This window comes from Dermacentor albipictus, chromosome 9 (genome assembly GCF_038994185.2).
Source record: "Dermacentor albipictus isolate Rhodes 1998 colony chromosome 9, USDA_Dalb.pri_finalv2, whole genome shotgun sequence".
NCBI lineage: Eukaryota > Metazoa > Arthropoda > Arachnida > Ixodida > Ixodidae > Dermacentor > Dermacentor albipictus.
The window spans coordinates 53,229,979-53,248,863 of NC_091829.1; the positions used below are offsets into that span (position 1 = coordinate 53,229,979).

Below are 18,885 nucleotides of genomic sequence, written 5' to 3' on the forward strand. Positions count from 1 at the left end.
TGTGGGTATGTGTTAGTTTGCAGGCGGCGCCAGTCCTTTGCCTGGAGTTTATTGAGAGCTTTGTGTGGGGGAGCGTATTGCGTTCTTCCGAGCCGTTGGTCCTGTAGTATTTGTTGACCTGTCGTTAATAACTCGTGGGTCGCTCGTCGGTCTGTCGGGGGCTGAAGAACGGTGTGGTCTGCCGCTCGGCTAGTGAGACCTCGAGCTGCGCAGTCCGCCTCTTCGTTGCCCCGCAGGCCTTCGTGCCCGGGGCACCAGACGATACCATGGGTCCATTGTAGTGTGCGACCCAGGATTCGAATGGCTTGTATAGGGAGTGTTCCATTCAGGTATAAACGACAAGCCACTTGTGAGTCAGTAAGGACACGGGCGGACCTTCCCTTGCTCTCAGCGTCGCGAAGTGCGAGAGCGATTGCTGCTGCTTCTGCTGCTGCGCTGCATGTGGCGCGGATGGAGGTTGAGGCTACCAGGTTCCCCTGTCCCCTGATTGACAACGGCGATTGTGTATTTGAGCCCGCAACGTGGCGACGAGGGATACGGGCTAGCGTCCGTGTAGTACGTATCCGGGTCTCTGAAACAACGCTTGTGCAACATGCGGGCGCGCGCTCCTCTTCTCTCCTGATTGTGGGTGGGGTGCATGTTCTTGGGGATAGGGTCTACTACAATGTTCTCTCTAATGTGGTTAGGCAAGAGTTTTGTTTCTTCTTTGCAGTACTGAGGTGTCAGCGGGTACCCTAGCCGTCGAAGAAGGTGTCTTCCCTGTTGAGTCTTGTTGAGGCGCTCCCTCTGCGCTATGAGTGTGGCACTTGCTAGCTCCTCAAAGGTGTTGTATACGCCTAGCGCTAGTAATTTCTTTGTGCTTGTGCTTGACGGTAGCTGTAAGGCCGTTTTGTACGCGGTTCTTGTAAGAGTGTCCATGCGTTCTGTCTCGCTTTTGCGCTTGACTTGATACGGTAGCGCGTACGTGACACGGCTGATGACGAGGGCTTGTACCAGTCTTAAGGTTTCGTCCTCTGTGAAACCATCTTTGCTGCGCGCTACTCTGGCGATGAGTGATGCGGTGCTTCTTATAAGGTGATTTAATTTCTCTGAGGCTACCTTTATGCCATTGTTCTCCTGGATGTGCATACCTAGTATGCGTGTGGTCGGACCGCGATTTATAGGTTGCCCGGCAATCTCGAGATGTATCGGCGGGGCTCTATGTTCCTTAGTTTGCATAGGCCGGACTTGAAGGTACTCCGACTTCTGTGGGGCACACCTCATTCCTGCTGTGGTTAGGTATGACTCGACGTATCCGATAGCTGTGAGTAACGTGTTTTCTCTGTCGCCGTATGAACCTTTGGTTGCCCATAGAGTGATATCGTCGGCATAGAAGGCACATCCGAGTTTTGGGATGTTTTCCAGTTGTAAAGCAAGTTTTCTAAGTCCGATGTTGAAGAGGAAAGGAGATAATATTGACCCTTGCGGAGTACCCTTCTGCGGTAGGTCATATATGTCCGATAGTACGCCTGCTATGCCGATACGAGCTTTGCGGTGGCTGAGAAAAGCCACGACATAATGGTATAATCGCTCTCCGCATCCTATGGCGGCGAGGCCATCTAGGATGGTTTCGTGTGCTATATTATCAAATGCTTTTTCTACGTCGAGGGCTAGGAGTACGTTGTTGTTGCTGCCCGGTTGTGGGTTTAGGACCTCTTCCTTGAGGAGGAGGAAGACATCCTGTGATGACATGCCTTTCCGAAATCCGTACATGCAATGGGGGTGTAGTCCATGTTCTTCCATGTGTTGTTCCATTCGAGTGAGTACAATTCGTTCAAGAAGCTTGCCTAGGCAAGACGTAAGCGAGATCGGTCTTAATTGATCGAGCCTGCGCGGTCTTCCTGGTTTGGGTATGAGGACTATGTGAGCTGTAGTTCATACCTCGGGTAATGTTCCGCCCGGTGCCCATATTTCTTCGTTCAGCTGCTTTGTAAAGGCTCGCAGGGTTTCATCGCTTAGGTTTCTCAAGATGGCGTTGGTGATCCCATCGGGGCCCGGTGCCGTGTTTTTCTTGAAGCTCTGTGCTGCCGCGTATACCTCCGCATACGTGATGGGTGCATCAAGTATCTCGTTCGGAGCTCCCGGATATTGATGGTATGGTTTCGGATGCCCGGTCTAGATTCCCGTGTACATTTGCTGGAGTTCCTGTATGAGTTCATCCTCGGTTCCCGTATATTCGCCAACGAGTTTTTGTAGGGTTGTATTTGTTTCTGTTTTGGTATTTGAAGGATCGATGATGCTGCGGAGTATGTTCCATGTCTTTTTGGTGCTTAGCGTGCCTTTAAGCGAATCGCAGAACGTGCGCCAATTGTCCCTGTGAACCTTCAGGGCATAATCGTTGACCTGTTTAGTGACGTTTGAAATCCTAAGTCTAAGTTTTCGATTTAGCTTCTGTTTGCGCCATCTTCTTGTGAGGCCTCTGCATGCTTCCCATAAGTGTATTAGATGGTTGTCGATTGCCGGCGTGTCGGTATCGGTTTGGTACACTTTAGTGTTCGCGTCATATAGTTCTTTGATGCGTTTGGCCCACTCCTTGATCGTCGTTAAGCGGCCTTGATGTTCCGGGAAGGGCAGACTTGTATCTAAATCGAGCTGTTGCTTCTCCCTATTTGGAAGGCCAATTTGTAATTTTGGCCTTCCCTAGGAGTCGGCGTAGTTTGGCCGAGGCGCTGGTGATTTCGATAATGTAGTGATCACTACCCAGTGAGTCGTCTAGGACCCCCCAGCTTGTTCCCACGGTATCGTTGGTGATGGTGAGATCAGGAGTCGTGTCCCTGCTGGCACTGTTTCCTATTCGAGTAGGCGTACCTGGCACTGTAATTAGTGTGTATTCGTGGCGTTCTATGGCTTATAAGAGCTTGGCGCCCTTGGTGTCTGCTTTCGAGTAGCCCCACGTGTTGTGCTTTGCATTGAAATCTCCGGTTATAAATAGGCGATCGCGGTGCTCCAGCATTCGCTGTAGGTGCCGGAACAATGACGCGAAGTCAGCCTTTCTGTCGCGGGGGGGACTGTATACGTTGCATACGACTTGTTTAGGTCTTCCCTTCTTGACAGGCCATATCGTGGTGATGAGAGGTGGGATTTCCTCACCGGGGAGCACTGTGAGGGTTGTTGCCAAATCTTTGCGGACGAGCGTGGCCACACTACGGTAGCTGGGGTCGTACTGTCTTTTACACTCCATAATTGGCTTCGGTTGCTCTCCCGCCTCTTGCAAGCAGATAATATCCGGGGGTACTAGCGCCGCCTGTACGTATAGCGAGAGGGATGCGTGCTTGCTTTTAATATACCTACAGTTCCAAGACCAGATCGTGATGCTTTCGGTTTGCATTTGAGGTTTACGGGTCATGATGGGACTTAGAGGGTATTGTGTTGTCTGTGTGGGAAGTTAGCATGCTACCGTCATCTGTTTGAGAGGGTATTTTGCTACTTTTTCGTTTACGCTTGCGTTCCTTGGTTAGGGATTCGTTAACGCATTTCTTTATTTCTTGGAATTCCTTAAAGAACTGTTGAAATTGTTGCTGTATTTGTTGTTGTGATTGTTGCAGTGCTTGTTGCATTTGGTCCTGGGTTACCAGCTTGCTCTCAGATAGTGAGTGCGCCTGAGGCTGCTTTGGCTATGTTGTTTGGGGGGAGTGGAGCAGTTGTGTTTGTAGTGGCGGATGTCCGGTGAGAATGCTTAGCTGCGGTAATTGAGATTGTGGCAATAGCTCACAGGTCGCAGCGTGTGCCGATTCAAGCATGGCTACGCTTTTCAGTAAAGTTTCGATTTTGTGCTCGTAGTCGATTAGACGCCGTTTTTGCTGTCTGTTTTCCTCAATGACTCTGGTATTCTGGATTTTGTGCGATCGGTGTGGATGTGTTTCGTGGCTTGGGGGAGACGACTTCCGCCCAGCTTACCTCGTGTGAAGGCTTCTGCTTCCTTGCCAGAGGCGACGGGTTCCTTTTGGGTGTCGGTGGTGCCCGATGCTCGCGGCTCGCTGACCGGGAACGGGAGCGGGATTGGGAGCGGGAGCGTTCCTCAGTATTGACCGGCCGGCCGCGAGTGCCCGCCCTGTAGGTCTCTTTTTCGACTTCCGAGGCGAACCATCGTGGGGCTTTCGACTTCATCGGGGCTGATGATGGTGTGGGTCGGGGTCGAACCGGTTTGAGTCGCTGCTTGCACGAATGGTCACCGGTTGGGTGGGCCTCCCCGCACGAGGCGCAGTTTACCTCGCATTTGTGTCCGTCGGTTGGGTTAAGCAGTCCGCACAACCTACAGATGGGTCTGTCTGGGTTTGGGCACACGTCGGTACGGTGGCCCTTTTCCCTGCAGATCTTGCAGACTTGGAGCGTCGGTCTAAATGGGTAGCAACGGAGTTCACCTCCGTAGTAGTACACAAATCGTGGTAGATGGCGACCAATAAAGGTAAGCGCTGCACTTTGAGTGCCACCGATCATCCTGGCTGTAATGATTCCCACGCCTTGTGTTCTCACTCTGAGGTGGGCCATGAGGGTTTCAGTGGTTGTGTGTAACGGTATTACATGTACCACTCCTCTGAGGGCGCCTTCTCCTTGAGCGGTGTATGCGCGCACTGCGTGATTTCTGCCACTAAGCGTTAAGGTGTGAATGTGTCTTGCTTTTTCAGCGACCTCTTCGTACTGGGTCGATAGGATGGCTATGTTGGATCCCGGGTTGATTCTCAGTATGAATTTGTCATCCGTGAACTCGTTGTGGCACGCGTCGATGATCGCTCGTGCAAGTGTATGTGTGAGCACGTTTCCTAAAGGCAGACCTTCGTTTGGACGAATGATTATTTTGTAGTCATTTTTCGGAAGTGGCGGAGGTCTAGCGACTCTCCGCGTTGTTGATGTCTTAGTGGTAGTTTCGGGGTCTTGGGGCTTCACACTACCGCGTCGCCTCTCCAAGGCTTCTTGCTTGCGTTGCTTTTGTGTTCGTACGGATAGCCAATTGAGATCTTCTCTCACAGTGCTATTGTACAGAGTTTCTTGGCTCACCGGTTCGGTAGTCTGGTCCATGCGTTCTTCTTCGTCTCCTCCGGAAGTTGTATGGAGGGGGTCAACGATCGTAGTCGCTTCGTTCACCATGGTTAGGCCAAGTGCCGTAGCGGGAATCCCCGTCGGCGAAGCGAGCGGCTGCCGCCGCCGGTTAGGGTTAGCGGCTCACCCGTGGTGATGAAACTTCAAAGAATCCTCCTGGGGGCCTCGGTGGTCGCATTTCCACGGGGGTGGCGTCGATGCGGTCCTCATAACGTTAGGAAGCTGGTGAAAGCGTTTCGTGTCGTTTTCTGTTGAAAACACCATAAAAAACTCACGAAACTACGGAGCCCGACGCGAGCCGGTGTTGACACTGTGGTCTTCTCGCCTTTTTTGGAATAAACAGCGCTGGACAACTTGATCGGCCTCAGTATTATAAAGTGGTGGAGGTACGTCAAGATCCCGACGTCCTCTCGCGTTCCCGTCCTCCCTGGAGCTCCGTTCCGGTCGCCGCCTGCACCCAGCTACCCCTACAACAATGGACACTTCCAACCCCGGCCCTTCCGGCACCTCTAACCCTACCACACCGACGACCCCGCCTACGGCGCCCTCTTGGACTGTGACGAGCCCTCAGCGCGATCCCCCTGTCTTCGCGGGACTCCGCGGTGATGACGTAGACGATTGGATCGACCACTACGACCGCGTGAGTTCTTGCAACAAGTGGAACGACACCCAGAAATCGAGGCACGTCGCCTTCTACTTGACCGGTGTTGCAAAGACATGGTATTTCAACCACGAATCCGACATCGCGGATTGGTCCACGTTTACCTCGAAGCAGCGGCAAATCTTCGCTTCCTCGTCTGGCCGTGCAGAAGTCGCCAAACAGAAGCTGGGAACGTGGCGCCAACTTCCCCAGGAGTCTTACACCTCATACATAGAGGATGTCTTGGCTCTGTGCCGCCGTGCGAATCCTCGCATGACGGAAGCCGAACGCGTTCGCCACATCTTAAAAGGCATTGGGCCTGTCGCGTTCAACGCCTTAATCGTGCAAAATCCGGCTTCTGTCGAAGACATCACTTCAACGTGTCAACGCCTCGACGAGCCGCAGTCTATTCGTCTTCCACGTGACAGCAGCGATCCTCAGGTTCCCCATTCTCCAGATCTACGTGCTCTTATACGCACCATCATCCGCGAAGAGCTTCAACTACAAGACCTCAAGCGTCCACCTGCTGCCTGCGCCCCCACCCCCGCCTTCGACTTGCGTGAGGTCGTAAAGCAGGAGTTGACAGCGATGACTACACCCACGACGCATCTTGCTCCGGTAGCGCGCTCCACACCTACCTACGCGGATGTTGTTTCGCTATCCACACCTACCGTGCCTTCCGTGCCTACTGGCGTTCCCTATGACCATTTGGCTTCGATGGGAACTAGAGCACTTGCTCTAGTTCCCATCGTACACGCCCACAACTACGTCCACACGCCCACAACTACGTGCGAAATTACAACGGGCTGTGTCATCTACTTCACGATACATACGGCGTCAGGGTTTGCGCTTAGCTCCCGAAAAATGTGCTGTGGTTGCATTCACGCGCAAATCCGTCTGCCGCTACCCGATCTCCATTAACGGTGTCATAATACCTTATGTCTCCCACAACAGATTCTTGGGCATTATCATCGACCGCGATTTGTCATGGACGAGGCATGTTAATATGTTGAAGCAAAAACCTAATCTGTTTTGCCATGTTCTTCGCTTCGCAACAGGCATGAAATGGGGCCCCACGGAAGGCTCATTACTAAGACTCTATCAGTCTCTTTTCGTGGGCTACATTCGATACAGCCTTCCGATACTCTCAAACTTGAGCATTTCCTGCTAACGGACATTAGAGAGCGTCCAAGCACAGGCACTCAAAATATGCCTCGGGTTGCCACGGCGTGCCTCCAACAAAGGCGCAATTGAGGAAGCCCACGTATGCCCATTACCGATATACCTGTACCACGAACCACTTCGTGTGTATTTACGCTTACTGACGCGACACCATTGTCATCCATTGACGTCGGTTCTACATGAGCGATCGGACAGCAGTTTCACAAGTGCACTCCGTTGCCATCTACCCCACATAACATCAGGCTATGCCCTTCCATACCACCCCGTCAAACCACCATGGGTGATAGTTCAACTTTCCGTATGCGTACATGTCCCCGGCATACTAAAGAAATCATTGGTTCCCGTCAGTGGAATACAACAACTTGCTCTCGCGTACATCTGGTCAGAATACCAGACATATGTTCATGTGTACACAGATGGCTCCGTGTCACCTAAGGCATCGACAGCAGCTGTGGTGATACCAGCCCAACAGATGACTCGAGGTTTCATACTAGACCATAATTCAACATCAACCGCTGCAGAGCTTGTGGCTATTCGAGAAGCGATTCGCCACATCTGCGGGGAAAGACCTCAAGAGTGGTGCATTTTCACGGACTGAAAATCCGCGCTGCAAATTTTGGGATGCTTCCTGCGCCACACCGCATATCAGGTTCTGGCCCTGCAGATCACCGAGCTACTTTCATACGCTCAAGAAAAACACCACCGCATAGTGTTCTCGAGGAGCCACTAATACCGTCCACGAATCTACTTCTACTTATCATCCGCAAACCAATGGCCTTACTGAGCGCTTCCACCGTACGCTGTCTGACATGATTTCCGTGTACATCCGTCCTGACCACACTGACTGGGATAAAATTCTTCCTTTTGTGACATTCGCATATAATACTGCTATTCAACGGACTACCGGCTACGGCCCTTTCTTCCTTGTGTATGGACGATCTCCTTCCACCATATTCGACAGAGAGCTATTTTTCGCACCTTCTTCGCCTAACGCGTCGCTTCCAGCAGATTTTGCTGCCCGAGTTGCACATTCCCGTCAAATCGCCCGGCAAAGCACAGAAGCTACCCAAGCTTAGCGCAAGCGTTACTGCGACAACAAACGCCGTGACCTACGTTTTCACCCAGGAGACCAAGTCCTGCTTTGGACTCCAGTCCGCACCCCAGGCCTCTGTGAGAAGTTCCTTCCACGCTACATTGGTCCATACACCGTTGTGCAGCAAACATCTGCAGTGAACTATCTCGTCCGCCCAGTACACTCCGTCACTGACCGGCGCCGCCGGAATGCCGAAATTGTTCACGTGTCGCGGATGAAGCCCTTCATTCCCCGTTTAGATAATCTCCAATCTGCGGCCAGGCTGGCCACTTCCATGACAGGGGGAAGTTAGTGTGAGCACTATTAACGTACTTCGTCGTCTTCATTTGGACATAGCCATCATCATCTTCCCTCTTCGACTTCGCGCGTGAGCAGCGGGCGTTGCCTTTTTTGGAACAAACAGCGCTGGACAACTTGATCGGCCTCGGTATTATAATATATATAAATTGCGACGTGATGCTGACACCAGGATTCAGGCGGCTGCGTGCGTGTTGTGCCTCTCGCAATAAAAAAGCGCCTAGTGTCACGCGACACCCTCTTCGAAATGAGTGCGCTTTGCAATGTTCGTGCGTAAGTTACGCCGTGAAAGGCCCAGGCATTTCTCTTTCTTTCTTTTTTTCTTCCTACGAGGTGTTGCACACATCGCAGCAGGTATAAATGATGGCGCCTTTTTTAATGCTAACCAGTACAAGCGCATTAATTTCGGCGCGAGGAAGCAAAGAAAGAAAGAAAGAAAGAAAGAAAGAAAGAAAGGATGGAAGAAAGGATGGAAGAAAGGATGGATGGAAGAAAGGATGGAAGAAAGGATGGATGGAAGAAAGGATGGAAGAAAGGATGGATGGAAGAAAGGATGGAAGAAAGAAAGAATGGAAGAAAGAAGAAAGGAAGAAAGAAAAGGAAGAACGAAAAAAAGAAAGGTAGAAAGAAAAGGAAGAACGAAAAAAAGAAAGGTAGAAATAAAGGAAAAGTAAGAAAGTTTGTTATAATACATACTAGCGGGAACCCGGGGCCAGTATTTACAGAAGTTGCGTGGAGTACATGTTGCATGCATGTAGCCGCAAATGGATTTCCGCGAAATTTCCTTCTTTTGTCTTCAGATCGGCTTGGGAATCGCAAATTCATCATTCGTCAAAGAATATGTATTCTATCATAACTACAACGATTTGCTGCGATTTTGCGTGTGCGTCGACATACAAATTGCCTTAGTGTCCTTAAAAAAATGATAGCATTAAAACACTGCAGGTTACGCCAAAGTAACGCCCGAAGCCTCGAACACTAAGATGGGAGAAATCAATGCTCTCACTACATCGAAACTTACTAGAAATACAACTTACCACATCGAAGTTTATGATGTTCAGTGCTTCTGAGAAGTATGCGTTAATGTATTTCGGTTTATCGGATTGTTGCGGAAAAACTGCCGGGTCGAAATCGCTGCTTACGATGTACTCCCGAAATGAGAGGCGAATCGTGTAATGCAGTATCGCACCATTCGGAAAGTTTCCATGGTTAAAATAATGAGAAGTTTTTTTATCCTCTGCCTCTGTCAATTCGATCCAGTTGCTGCATAAAAAAAAAAGAGAAAGACAGAATAAGAAGTAAGCGTAAGATCTGACACAACAAAGTGTAGCATGCACCGTCTATTGTTTCATATTTCATTGCATATATTAGTACGGTACGAATTTGAGACCCAGAGTTAATACAAAAGTAGCAATGGAAACGTGGACGTGCGTGTATTAACGCAGGAACAACGAAGCGATGTCGAAGAGGTGAGGTTTCATTCACCAACAACACTTCCGAGAGTGATTGATCGATTGAAAACGCTTTCTTTCGGCGCGAAACTTTTACGAGTCGAACGGGAAGGCCTAATTGGCCTGCCGCCCTGCGGTTTTCTCCGCTGCCAGGGCCCGACTGATGATCTGTTGCAGCCGGTCAGGGTCATTGCTCTGCAATTGCATACTGGTTTCTGTGCTTCTTGCTCATAGCGGCGACGTTAAGGAATGTCCACTGCGGAGTCAGGCACTAGCTTCTCGAGAGAGACAGAACTGTGCGACGACTTTTTATTAGGCTCTTTCGTGCCGAATGTGGTGACTGCGCGTCACTCTTCGATGAACGTCTTTGCCGCCCCCTTGGGTAACAAGGTTTGTGCCACTGTCGATGTGCCACTCTACAATAAGAAAAAAAAAATCCCTTAAATTTATCTGGTGCTTAGCGGAAACGGGCCCGCGTCACAAGGGCTCCTCAAGGACAGCAATGTCCGGCGCATTAGCAAGCTGTCCGATGAATTCACTATGTATGGGCCGGGCTTCAGTGTAAACCTATCGCCTTCTTGGGTAACGGAGTATGTGCCACTAATTTTGTGGCAAGCGAGGGAACAGTTCACATTGTTGCCGTGCAGCAGCGTGCCACGCCTCTCGTCTCGTACGCCGCTCGCTGACTTCGCGGCAGTGCGAGTAGATTTGGCAGCGTGTCGAGAGAAATAAGGATGAGCGAAGAGTCCTGTTCCCATTTTACGCGTTTCCCAGCGTTCACGCGCAGCAGCGCGCCATGCATTTCGGAGGGCACACGAAGATTTCGCGGCCGCTCTGCTAGATGGCGCTGGGTGTTGTTAGGGAAACGTGAAGGTGTTCCACTGCAGTACACGTCTCATAACTACCACCTCGTTCGACCATGGCAATGCATTGTGGTGATATGTACACCCAATGCTAACGCATTACTGCCGACAATCATTGTGTTCTTACACTACTGCCACCATTTTTCCGCATAGCACCCTCACCGAGTCTGGCATTTGTCCGATTGCGGCACCAAATTTGTGGTGCCCCTGTCGTAGAATGCGTCCGGCTGACTGTGGAACCACCGTCGGACTGCTGTCTTCGCTTCATAGTTGCACCTGAATGGCTGTCCTGCCAGGAGCTTCTTCAGCTGACCGAAAACGTAGAAATGACTAGGGGCGAGGTGCTGACTGCATATGATGGGTGGTCCAGACTCTTCCAGTGACATTACCGGAGCTTGTCGACGGTTTTGATTGCCATGCTTTGTTGCTCGTACGCCATGGACGTGTGAAGCACAAGCGCCATTTTCAACAACTGAGGGCAGCGGCGCTACTACCTTTGCCATTGTTTAACGAGCGGTACCCACTCCTGCCAACGTTCCGCCAGAGAACATCTTTCTTTGAAGGTTAGCAATACAACCCTGCAGGATGAGCGAATTTCTGTATCCTCGAAGAAGGCCGCCCATATCGAAATACGCCGGTAACGCTTACGGGCAGGTGCACCCACGGTCCGCGAACTTGGCCACACAGATTCATTCCATTCCTTAATATGCCAGTCACTACTTTTGCAGCTTGCCCCTGCATACGCCTTCAATCCACACGATTCAATCCAGCATGATGGGAGCGCAGCGCGTTAGCGACAACTCAGCTGCATTTCCGACAGCTGATGACGCAGGAGCGATGTGGAAGCGGCGTCGAATGCGCACGCTGTCGCTTAGGCGACGTGCGGCGCTGCACGAAGCGCCATCTCGTTTCTCTATAACAAACTGCTCCACGAAACGGGTCAATACGTTGCAATCTAACCACTGCGCTTGTTCGCAAATTCGGAGCACGATTTTCCCTTAAACCCCGAAGTTTCGTTTACATGGCCACTGACGCTTAAGCCGCGCTAATCCCTATTTATCATTATCATTTATTATGCTTTAAATGTCCCTTGTGTGGCACGTGGGGGGGGGGGGGGGATTGTGCGAAATGTGCATTCATCAGTACAGCAAGTTTTAAGTAGCATGATACACTTGAAAACAAGTTCTGGCACGGAAAAAACAAAGAACAATACGAAATAAATACACGCCGAGCCAAACAGCACAATAAATAAAATAGGTATCAAGTGTAAGTACACTGCGTAGTTCTTTGGCGAGTCTTAAGCTTTTTTTTTCTTTTGACCAGGAAAACGTGATGGCTCCTGAAATGTGGCGATGGAGACAACCAACTCAAACGTTACCCTTGCAAAACAAAAAAATAAATAATAATACCTAAAATAAATTAATAAATTACAAAGTAAGTAAACTCGCTGTTTTTGAGAGTTGCGAAAGGGTGAGTTCGATTTTTTTTCAGCATGTCTTCTTACTGTTACATGACGAGAATCGGACTAGTACAGCTAAGCTATTACTCACTCCTTAGTGTTGTCGACAAGCTCGCATGTATAAACACCTATGGCTCCCACTGGCAACTCCATATCCCATAGACAACACCTTCTTCCCTGTAACAAACCGGTTAGACATCTTTAAAAAAAATCTTCGTTTGCGTCTTTCGTACTGTCATTGTATAAGCTTCTAAGAGTTACGTTAAATGTCGAAACTTGTCTTCCTCTTTATATTGAGGTCGCTGTTTCTTGTGCAAATTCTGCTTGTAGTATGTACCAATGACGCATAAATTACTAGTTAACTTTAAAAAATCTATAGTAACACAGCATCCGTCCAAACGTTCCAAGATTTACGACCTGATAGTAGGCTATAGGCGATCTTTTTCTTAAACGGAGAGCGCTTCGCTTAGACGGCTCTATAAACCACGGCACCTTAAAAGATGCGTCATCCGCTGGGCAGCATATATATATATATATATATATATATATATATATATATATATATATATATATATATATATATATATATATATATATATATATATATATATATGATGTGCTATCTACTAAGGGTACACAGCTCTGTACCTCTCTCGTGTACTCGCTGTGCCTGTTGTTTTGCATGCAGCCGCCAAAAATTAGAAGACGACGCACCATCTATAATAGCTCGGATAGAAACTCACGTCCTGTGTCGTTGAGGCCCTTCGGGACTCAACTAGCATGGAGACGCCCACGCACAATGCATCAGGTGCACGTTAAGGAACCCTAGGAACCCTAGTGCGGAGACACCCCCCCCCCCCCCCCCCCCGCCCTCGCTACTACGTGCTTCGTAATCGTATCGTCGCTTTGGCTAGTAAAACTCCTGCATAACTTTTTTTTTTTTCTAGCACAGTGCAGCGACGTTTATTCTCGCTTTTCGGATCTGCACGCACCAGCGTCTCTTGGAGTGTTCGGTACCCTGCTTAGATACTGTGCGGTTCCACTCGCGTTTGATCTGTTTCGCTTGCAATGGTTTGATCTGTTTCACTTGCAATGGTTCACTTGAACTTGCAATGGTTATACTGGTGTGCTTCTTCAAAAACAATGCTTCAAATTTACAATGCTTGGATGCAGGGACAGCATTATCAATCCCTCTTGGACTTCATTAGGTCTGCAAATCTTTTTTCATTCATTTAATCATCCTTATTCACCCCTATCCCATACCCTTTTAGGCCCTGAGGCACTTACACTCGCATTAAAAAAATAAAAAAAACGTCAAGGGGCGCGCAAAGTAGAAGCTCAGATGTGGTCGCCATCGTCCTACAGAAAATATACACGACGACACCGCGGTAAAGACACCCGCCTTTGTGGCTTCCTGGCTATGGCGTTAAGCTGCTGAACTCGTGGACGTGATGTGGGCCATGACGGCCGCATTTTCACGGGAGTGAAATACGAAAACAGGTGGTCGTGGACCTAGATTTCAGTGGACTTAAAAAGAACCTCAAATGCCCTCACCCCCCCACCCCCCGGCAAAAAAACCTTTAGTCTCCCACGACGGCGTGCCTCAACATCACGTTCTGGGTTTTTGCACGTAAAGCTCCAGAAATTATTTTTTTGTAATTTTGTTCTGTTCTTTTCTTTTTTTTTCTTTTTTACCTCGATTGGAACGCGAGTACTCAAGCTGCGCGCGCGCTTCTGGCAGTCGTACCCAACAAGTATCGTACCCAACAGGTATCGTACCCAACAGGTATCGTACCCAACTGGTCTCTTATCCACTATGTCTCGTACCCAGCATGTCTCGTACCCAGCAGAACTCCTACCGAGCACGTCTCGAACCCAGCTCCTACCCCTGGGTGACGGTGGCGCTACCTGCAGCCGACCGCACCACTACACTATCGACAAGTGTGATTCACATCGTACGAGAAAATTTGAAAAAAAAAATATTTCAGTTTACCACAACTGTGTGCTGGTCTCGCGAAGCGTGAATCATGAGTGCCCAAGTAAGTTATTAAAGCTGGTTCGCCGGTGCTACAGACCTCATCTGTAACTCGTTTCTTCATTTTTTTATTTTCCCTCCCCTTGGTAAAACAATCACTGCTAGCAGGGTTCACATCTGACACGCGTCGGCACACGCGAATCGGTCATTATGCGTAATTCCAAACTCACCTTTAAACGGTAATTTCGACTATATCCTAATAATGAGAGCGAGAGAGAGAAAGAGAGACGAAGAGGAAAGGTAGGGAGGTTAGCCAAGGATGTGCCAGCTTGACTACGCTACACTGGAGGAGGGTAGACAACAACAATGCCACGCAAGAGCCGGGGTGTGTAACCCCGTCACGGTTCGAGAACTTCCCAAGACGGCGACCGAGTAGCTCCAAAGACAACAGCAGGCCAAGCAGGCCAAGCGCATAAGAGCTGTAAGAACAGCATATGTTTGAGCTTGGTTATTCCTTAATAGCCCAACGGTTAAGCTGCAAAGTTAGAGAGCCCAGCAAGCTTTCTCTTGCTAGTTGCGCTAAACCATTTCATTATTCACTTGTAGGTATACTTGCCTTCAAATTAATGGCTCTATGCCAAGCAAATGAAACAGATTAATAATACTTCAGGAACGAGCAGTCCGGTTAAATAAAAAATTTCATCGTGGAAGTCCCGCAACACTTTTCTAAGAGTGGTCTTTCAAGATGTATCACTTATTTGATCCAGAAATAATGCCGTAAATAAGGAGAAAACACGGGGAAGGCGGGAGATGGAAATTCCAGATGATAAGCAAAACGAGAACAAGGTAAATGGAGGAACTTAGGTTTCGACAAGAGGATTTATCTTTTTCAAGGAGACGTGTTTTCGTCGGCACAGTATATATATGTAGGTTCCTTTAAAGAGGCGAGGGAGTAAGGCGGGTGGGAGAGGCAGCGACCTAAGGTGTATTAGCAGCGAGGGTGTACAATTAAGAATAAAGGGGGTGCTATGCGCGCGGCCGGTTACAGGGCCGTGTGACAGCCGGCGTGTCAACGGCCATGAGCACAGTAACCCTCTATTATCTGCTTCGCTGGATACCGTGCATACGGTGTGAATTTATGAGATATTAGCTGGCATACTTTCGTACATATGCCCTTCCGGGAACACGCAATAAAATCTTAGACATGTTCGCCTAAAAATTAAAAATGTCGCAGTTTCGCCAGACAGGCAAAGTATCGCCTGCTATAGGGAATTGGCAGATAGCTATACGAAATAAAGATAGTAGTTTTAGCGGCAGTATAAACTTGCAAACATTCGCTTACCAACTGAATCATCGAGCATGGTGTTGGCACGCATACGTAAACATGAGCACGTCACACTCGATGAGCGAGGACATTCGCTGTCGAAACGCTGGTGTGAGCAAGCGCGGCAGCAGCAGCGAGCGAAGTCACCCTCATGCGGTCGGCCGCTTCAGGCCAAGAGCGGCCAGAAATGAAGGCGCGCAGTCATGCCTCAGCAGATCCCTTTCAACATAGGGCGCGTGCCACCGCACGCGGCCGTGCAATGTGGGCACTTGATGGAGGAGTCGAAGCTGCGCCGCCCCCTTTCCTTCTGCGCTGCATCCCCGCTTTCCTCAATGTATGACGCTCGAGATTGAGCCTTGATGGTTAGTTTCCCTCTCGTGCTTAAACTTACGTACACGTACAACATACGACGGGCGGCGACGGTCTCATCGCCCTTGGACTTTCCACGGAACATCACAGCGACGCCGACGGCGATGACGAAAACGCCCCTGGAGTGTCCACATAATTGCTATCGCGATAAAAGTAAATGTTCTTGGCACTTTGTGTGTAAAAACCAGAATGTGAATGCCACGTAGAAAGCTGGGCGAGTTGGATGATTCAGAGGCAAGCCTTCGCGAGGACTCTAGCTCAATTTTGACCACGCGGGGTTCGTCAATGTGCACCCAATGCATTATGTACGGGCTTTCTTGTTTTCCACCCTCGTCGTAACGTGGCAACCAGCGCCGGAGTTTAACCCGCTATGTCGACTTCAGTAGGACATCCCCATAGCTTTTGCGCTATAGAAGATTTCAACCGATAGGAGAAACGAAAAGTATAAGCATCTACCGCCACACTGTTATGACCAGCACTACACTTTCCTAGAAACTGTGAAGCAAAGCAAATCGTTTGTCAGTCCTACAAAAAAACAAACCAGAACTGTGGACATACAGAACAGACGTTATATTTTCGTCTCAGCGTAGCCTACGTGTCATGTTGTTTTTCATTTGTGTTTGCATTAGTCAGTGTGCCATTTATTCTAATATTATTATGCCTGTATATATGTGCGCCCAGTCCATGTGAGTAGTGTATGCGTCACAGAGCCATTGTCAGGCAGAGATTGCCTACCTTGTAGCCCTGTCATCCAAGACTAAGCGGCGTCTGAAACAGTGTTGGAAATAAATTAAAAAAATTATCTGCATCGCAATGTTTCTGTGTAGACGGTGTACTGAAATGTTTAATTGTAATGTCATTCTTTCGTGGCATGACAGCCTGACTCTAATTCAGGCTGTCTTTCGTGATTTCATCTCAGCCACATTTTTTTACACCTGTATTTCTTTCGGTCGCTTGTACCATTTGCCAATATTGGGCAAGGTATTGGTTTATGACACAATGCCAACTTGCGCAATAACTTACCCAGGCATCATCCGGCCGCGAAGCAGTCTCTCTAGTGATGCTCATCCCAAGAAGCACTTGACCCAGGACTTGGATGTGAAAATTCCATGCGTAGTCTGGGAAATGAGGAATAAAGTTAGGATTGGCGATAGAGAGCCATCTCAAGAGGATCAGAATGCTCGCGGCAAGCATGTTTTATGGTAGGCAACAGCCTGTAATCGAGTAGGGTGTTAGCAAATAAATATATAGATATCTTCGCCGAAACCCCATTTGATTACAGGCTGTGGCCTAGCATACAACAAGCTTGCAGGGAGCATTCTGATTATCTTGTCAATAATAGCATCGACATACGAATCAGTGTTAAGTATGCTCTTGGCGGATTCGCGCTGTGGCTTTGGCACTGTCGTCAGAATGACATCACGGTGTGGACTGGAGCTTTCGACTAATCATCAAACCGGCCATCCGGCTTAACCGGAGGGAAGTGAATCGAGTCTCGAAATCTGGTTATCCTGTTGCCCGACTTCGAAGCAACAGATACTTATGATATACGATTTAAATACCTGTCAGTCGGATGTTGCAATATTCGGATACAGCGATTCCCAAAGAAACATTTAAAAAGAAAGAAAGGTAAGCAGGCTAACAAGAGCAGATATCGGATTCGCACGAGCGGTAGCAAAAGTAATTGCAAATATATAAGAACAAGACAGGGGCGGAGAGGCAATTTCGGCACAAATACAGAAGAACAAGTTGTCCAGCTATCTGAATATCGGGACACTATTAAGCGGGAAAAAAACCGATAGAATAACCGATCACTTCGGTTACGCGGTTTGACATAGACTGACGGAGCGGACGTGGTAGCCGCAACCATAATCCATCTAATCGTTTGTTTGGGCGCTGGCAAAGCGCGACGGTTTTTGCTTCGGTCTCCCTGGCCATACCGTGGGCGGTGAACCACACCATGCGGTGCCTAAGATGATGTCGAGCTCGGCTCAATAAAATTGTTTCTCTTTCTCTCTCTTTCTCTCTCCCCCTCTGCTGTTGGTAAGAAGTTGTCGGGCATCGCCCACTTCGCCTGACTGCCACGCAAAATCGAAAAAACCGCGAAATCTCACAGCATTCAAGTGACGTTTGCGCATTAAAGATGCAATAATAAGCTGAACAAAGCTGAATTTTATTCTGAATGGCGGGGGCCGCCCCCTTCAAAAAGAAATAGAAGACGACTGCGAGCCAATCGCTCAGGCAGTGGTTATTCACAGCTGCTGGAGAGCATGGATTTATTAGTGTAATAAAACTGTATTCATGTATGTATTCTAGTATTCCGGTATGGTAATGCTTCAGGCTCTTTGGGGCGTCTTTCGGCCCCGATCAAACACGCATATTTCCTTCGTTCCAAAGGAAGCTAGCTGATCGAAAGGTTCCCGATCGCGTCAAGCGCCTCCTCCTTGCCCTCTTTTGTGGTGGCAGCTCCGTGCCTTGGGGGCGGTGTGTTAGACTTCGCCGTCTCCGGGATTGGCTCGCATTCCTCGGAACTTCGCTCGAAGTGCTTTAATAACGCCATGTTAGTACCGTGCGACGTTGTGCCGCCCGCGCAACCAGCCCAGATTTATAGGGTTTTAACATTTCTTCGCCAGAGTACAGATGTTATTTTAACGTAGACTACATGACCTAGAGATTGGCGCGTAAGAAATGCTAAACACTTTGTCGCAGCTCATGGTAAAATCCGCGTTTCTATCGATAACCCCCGTTGACGGCGTATGCAGAACCTAACGAGGGCCATCTCGTTTAATTGGCGTCGAACAACCGCGGTAGAAGTCAGGCCATCGCGGCCGTACGATCATCTTCACCGTCGTCATCTTTATTCCGAGGTTACATGCGCCCAAGCTCCCGTCGCACACCCACAGACATTGCGTGTACTGGTAACTCTATGCAGAACGTGAAAGCATCCTCGGCAGCCGGCTACTACGATATGTTTCGCGTAACATCACTTCTAGCAGTGCGTGAGATCTGCGAGCTTTTTGTCTCGATCCATTTTGGTGCAGGTACCTCGGAACATGGTCTGAACGATGACTTACTCACGACGTTTTCTAAGTCGACCTCGAAGAAAGGCTTGTCATCCTTTAATGCCTGAAAAAGACGAACGATAACGGCAAGTAC

General features: G+C 49.0%; 1 protein-coding gene across 1 annotated transcript in view; it reads right to left on the reverse strand.

Moving 5' to 3' along the window:
- The window catches only part of LOC139049716 (uncharacterized), a 50,514-nt gene that overhangs the window by 11,077 nt on the left and 20,552 nt on the right, over positions 1–18,885 (reverse strand). The window contains exons 4-7 of the mRNA XM_070525466.1: positions 18,804–18,855; positions 16,753–16,847; positions 12,153–12,238; positions 9,326–9,551 (exon numbers count right to left, since the gene is read on the reverse strand). Of these exons, the coding sequence (XP_070381567.1) occupies positions 9,326–9,551; positions 12,153–12,238; positions 16,753–16,847; positions 18,804–18,855 (459 nt within the window). The remainder of the gene's footprint in view (positions 1–9,325; positions 9,552–12,152; positions 12,239–16,752; positions 16,848–18,803; positions 18,856–18,885) is intronic.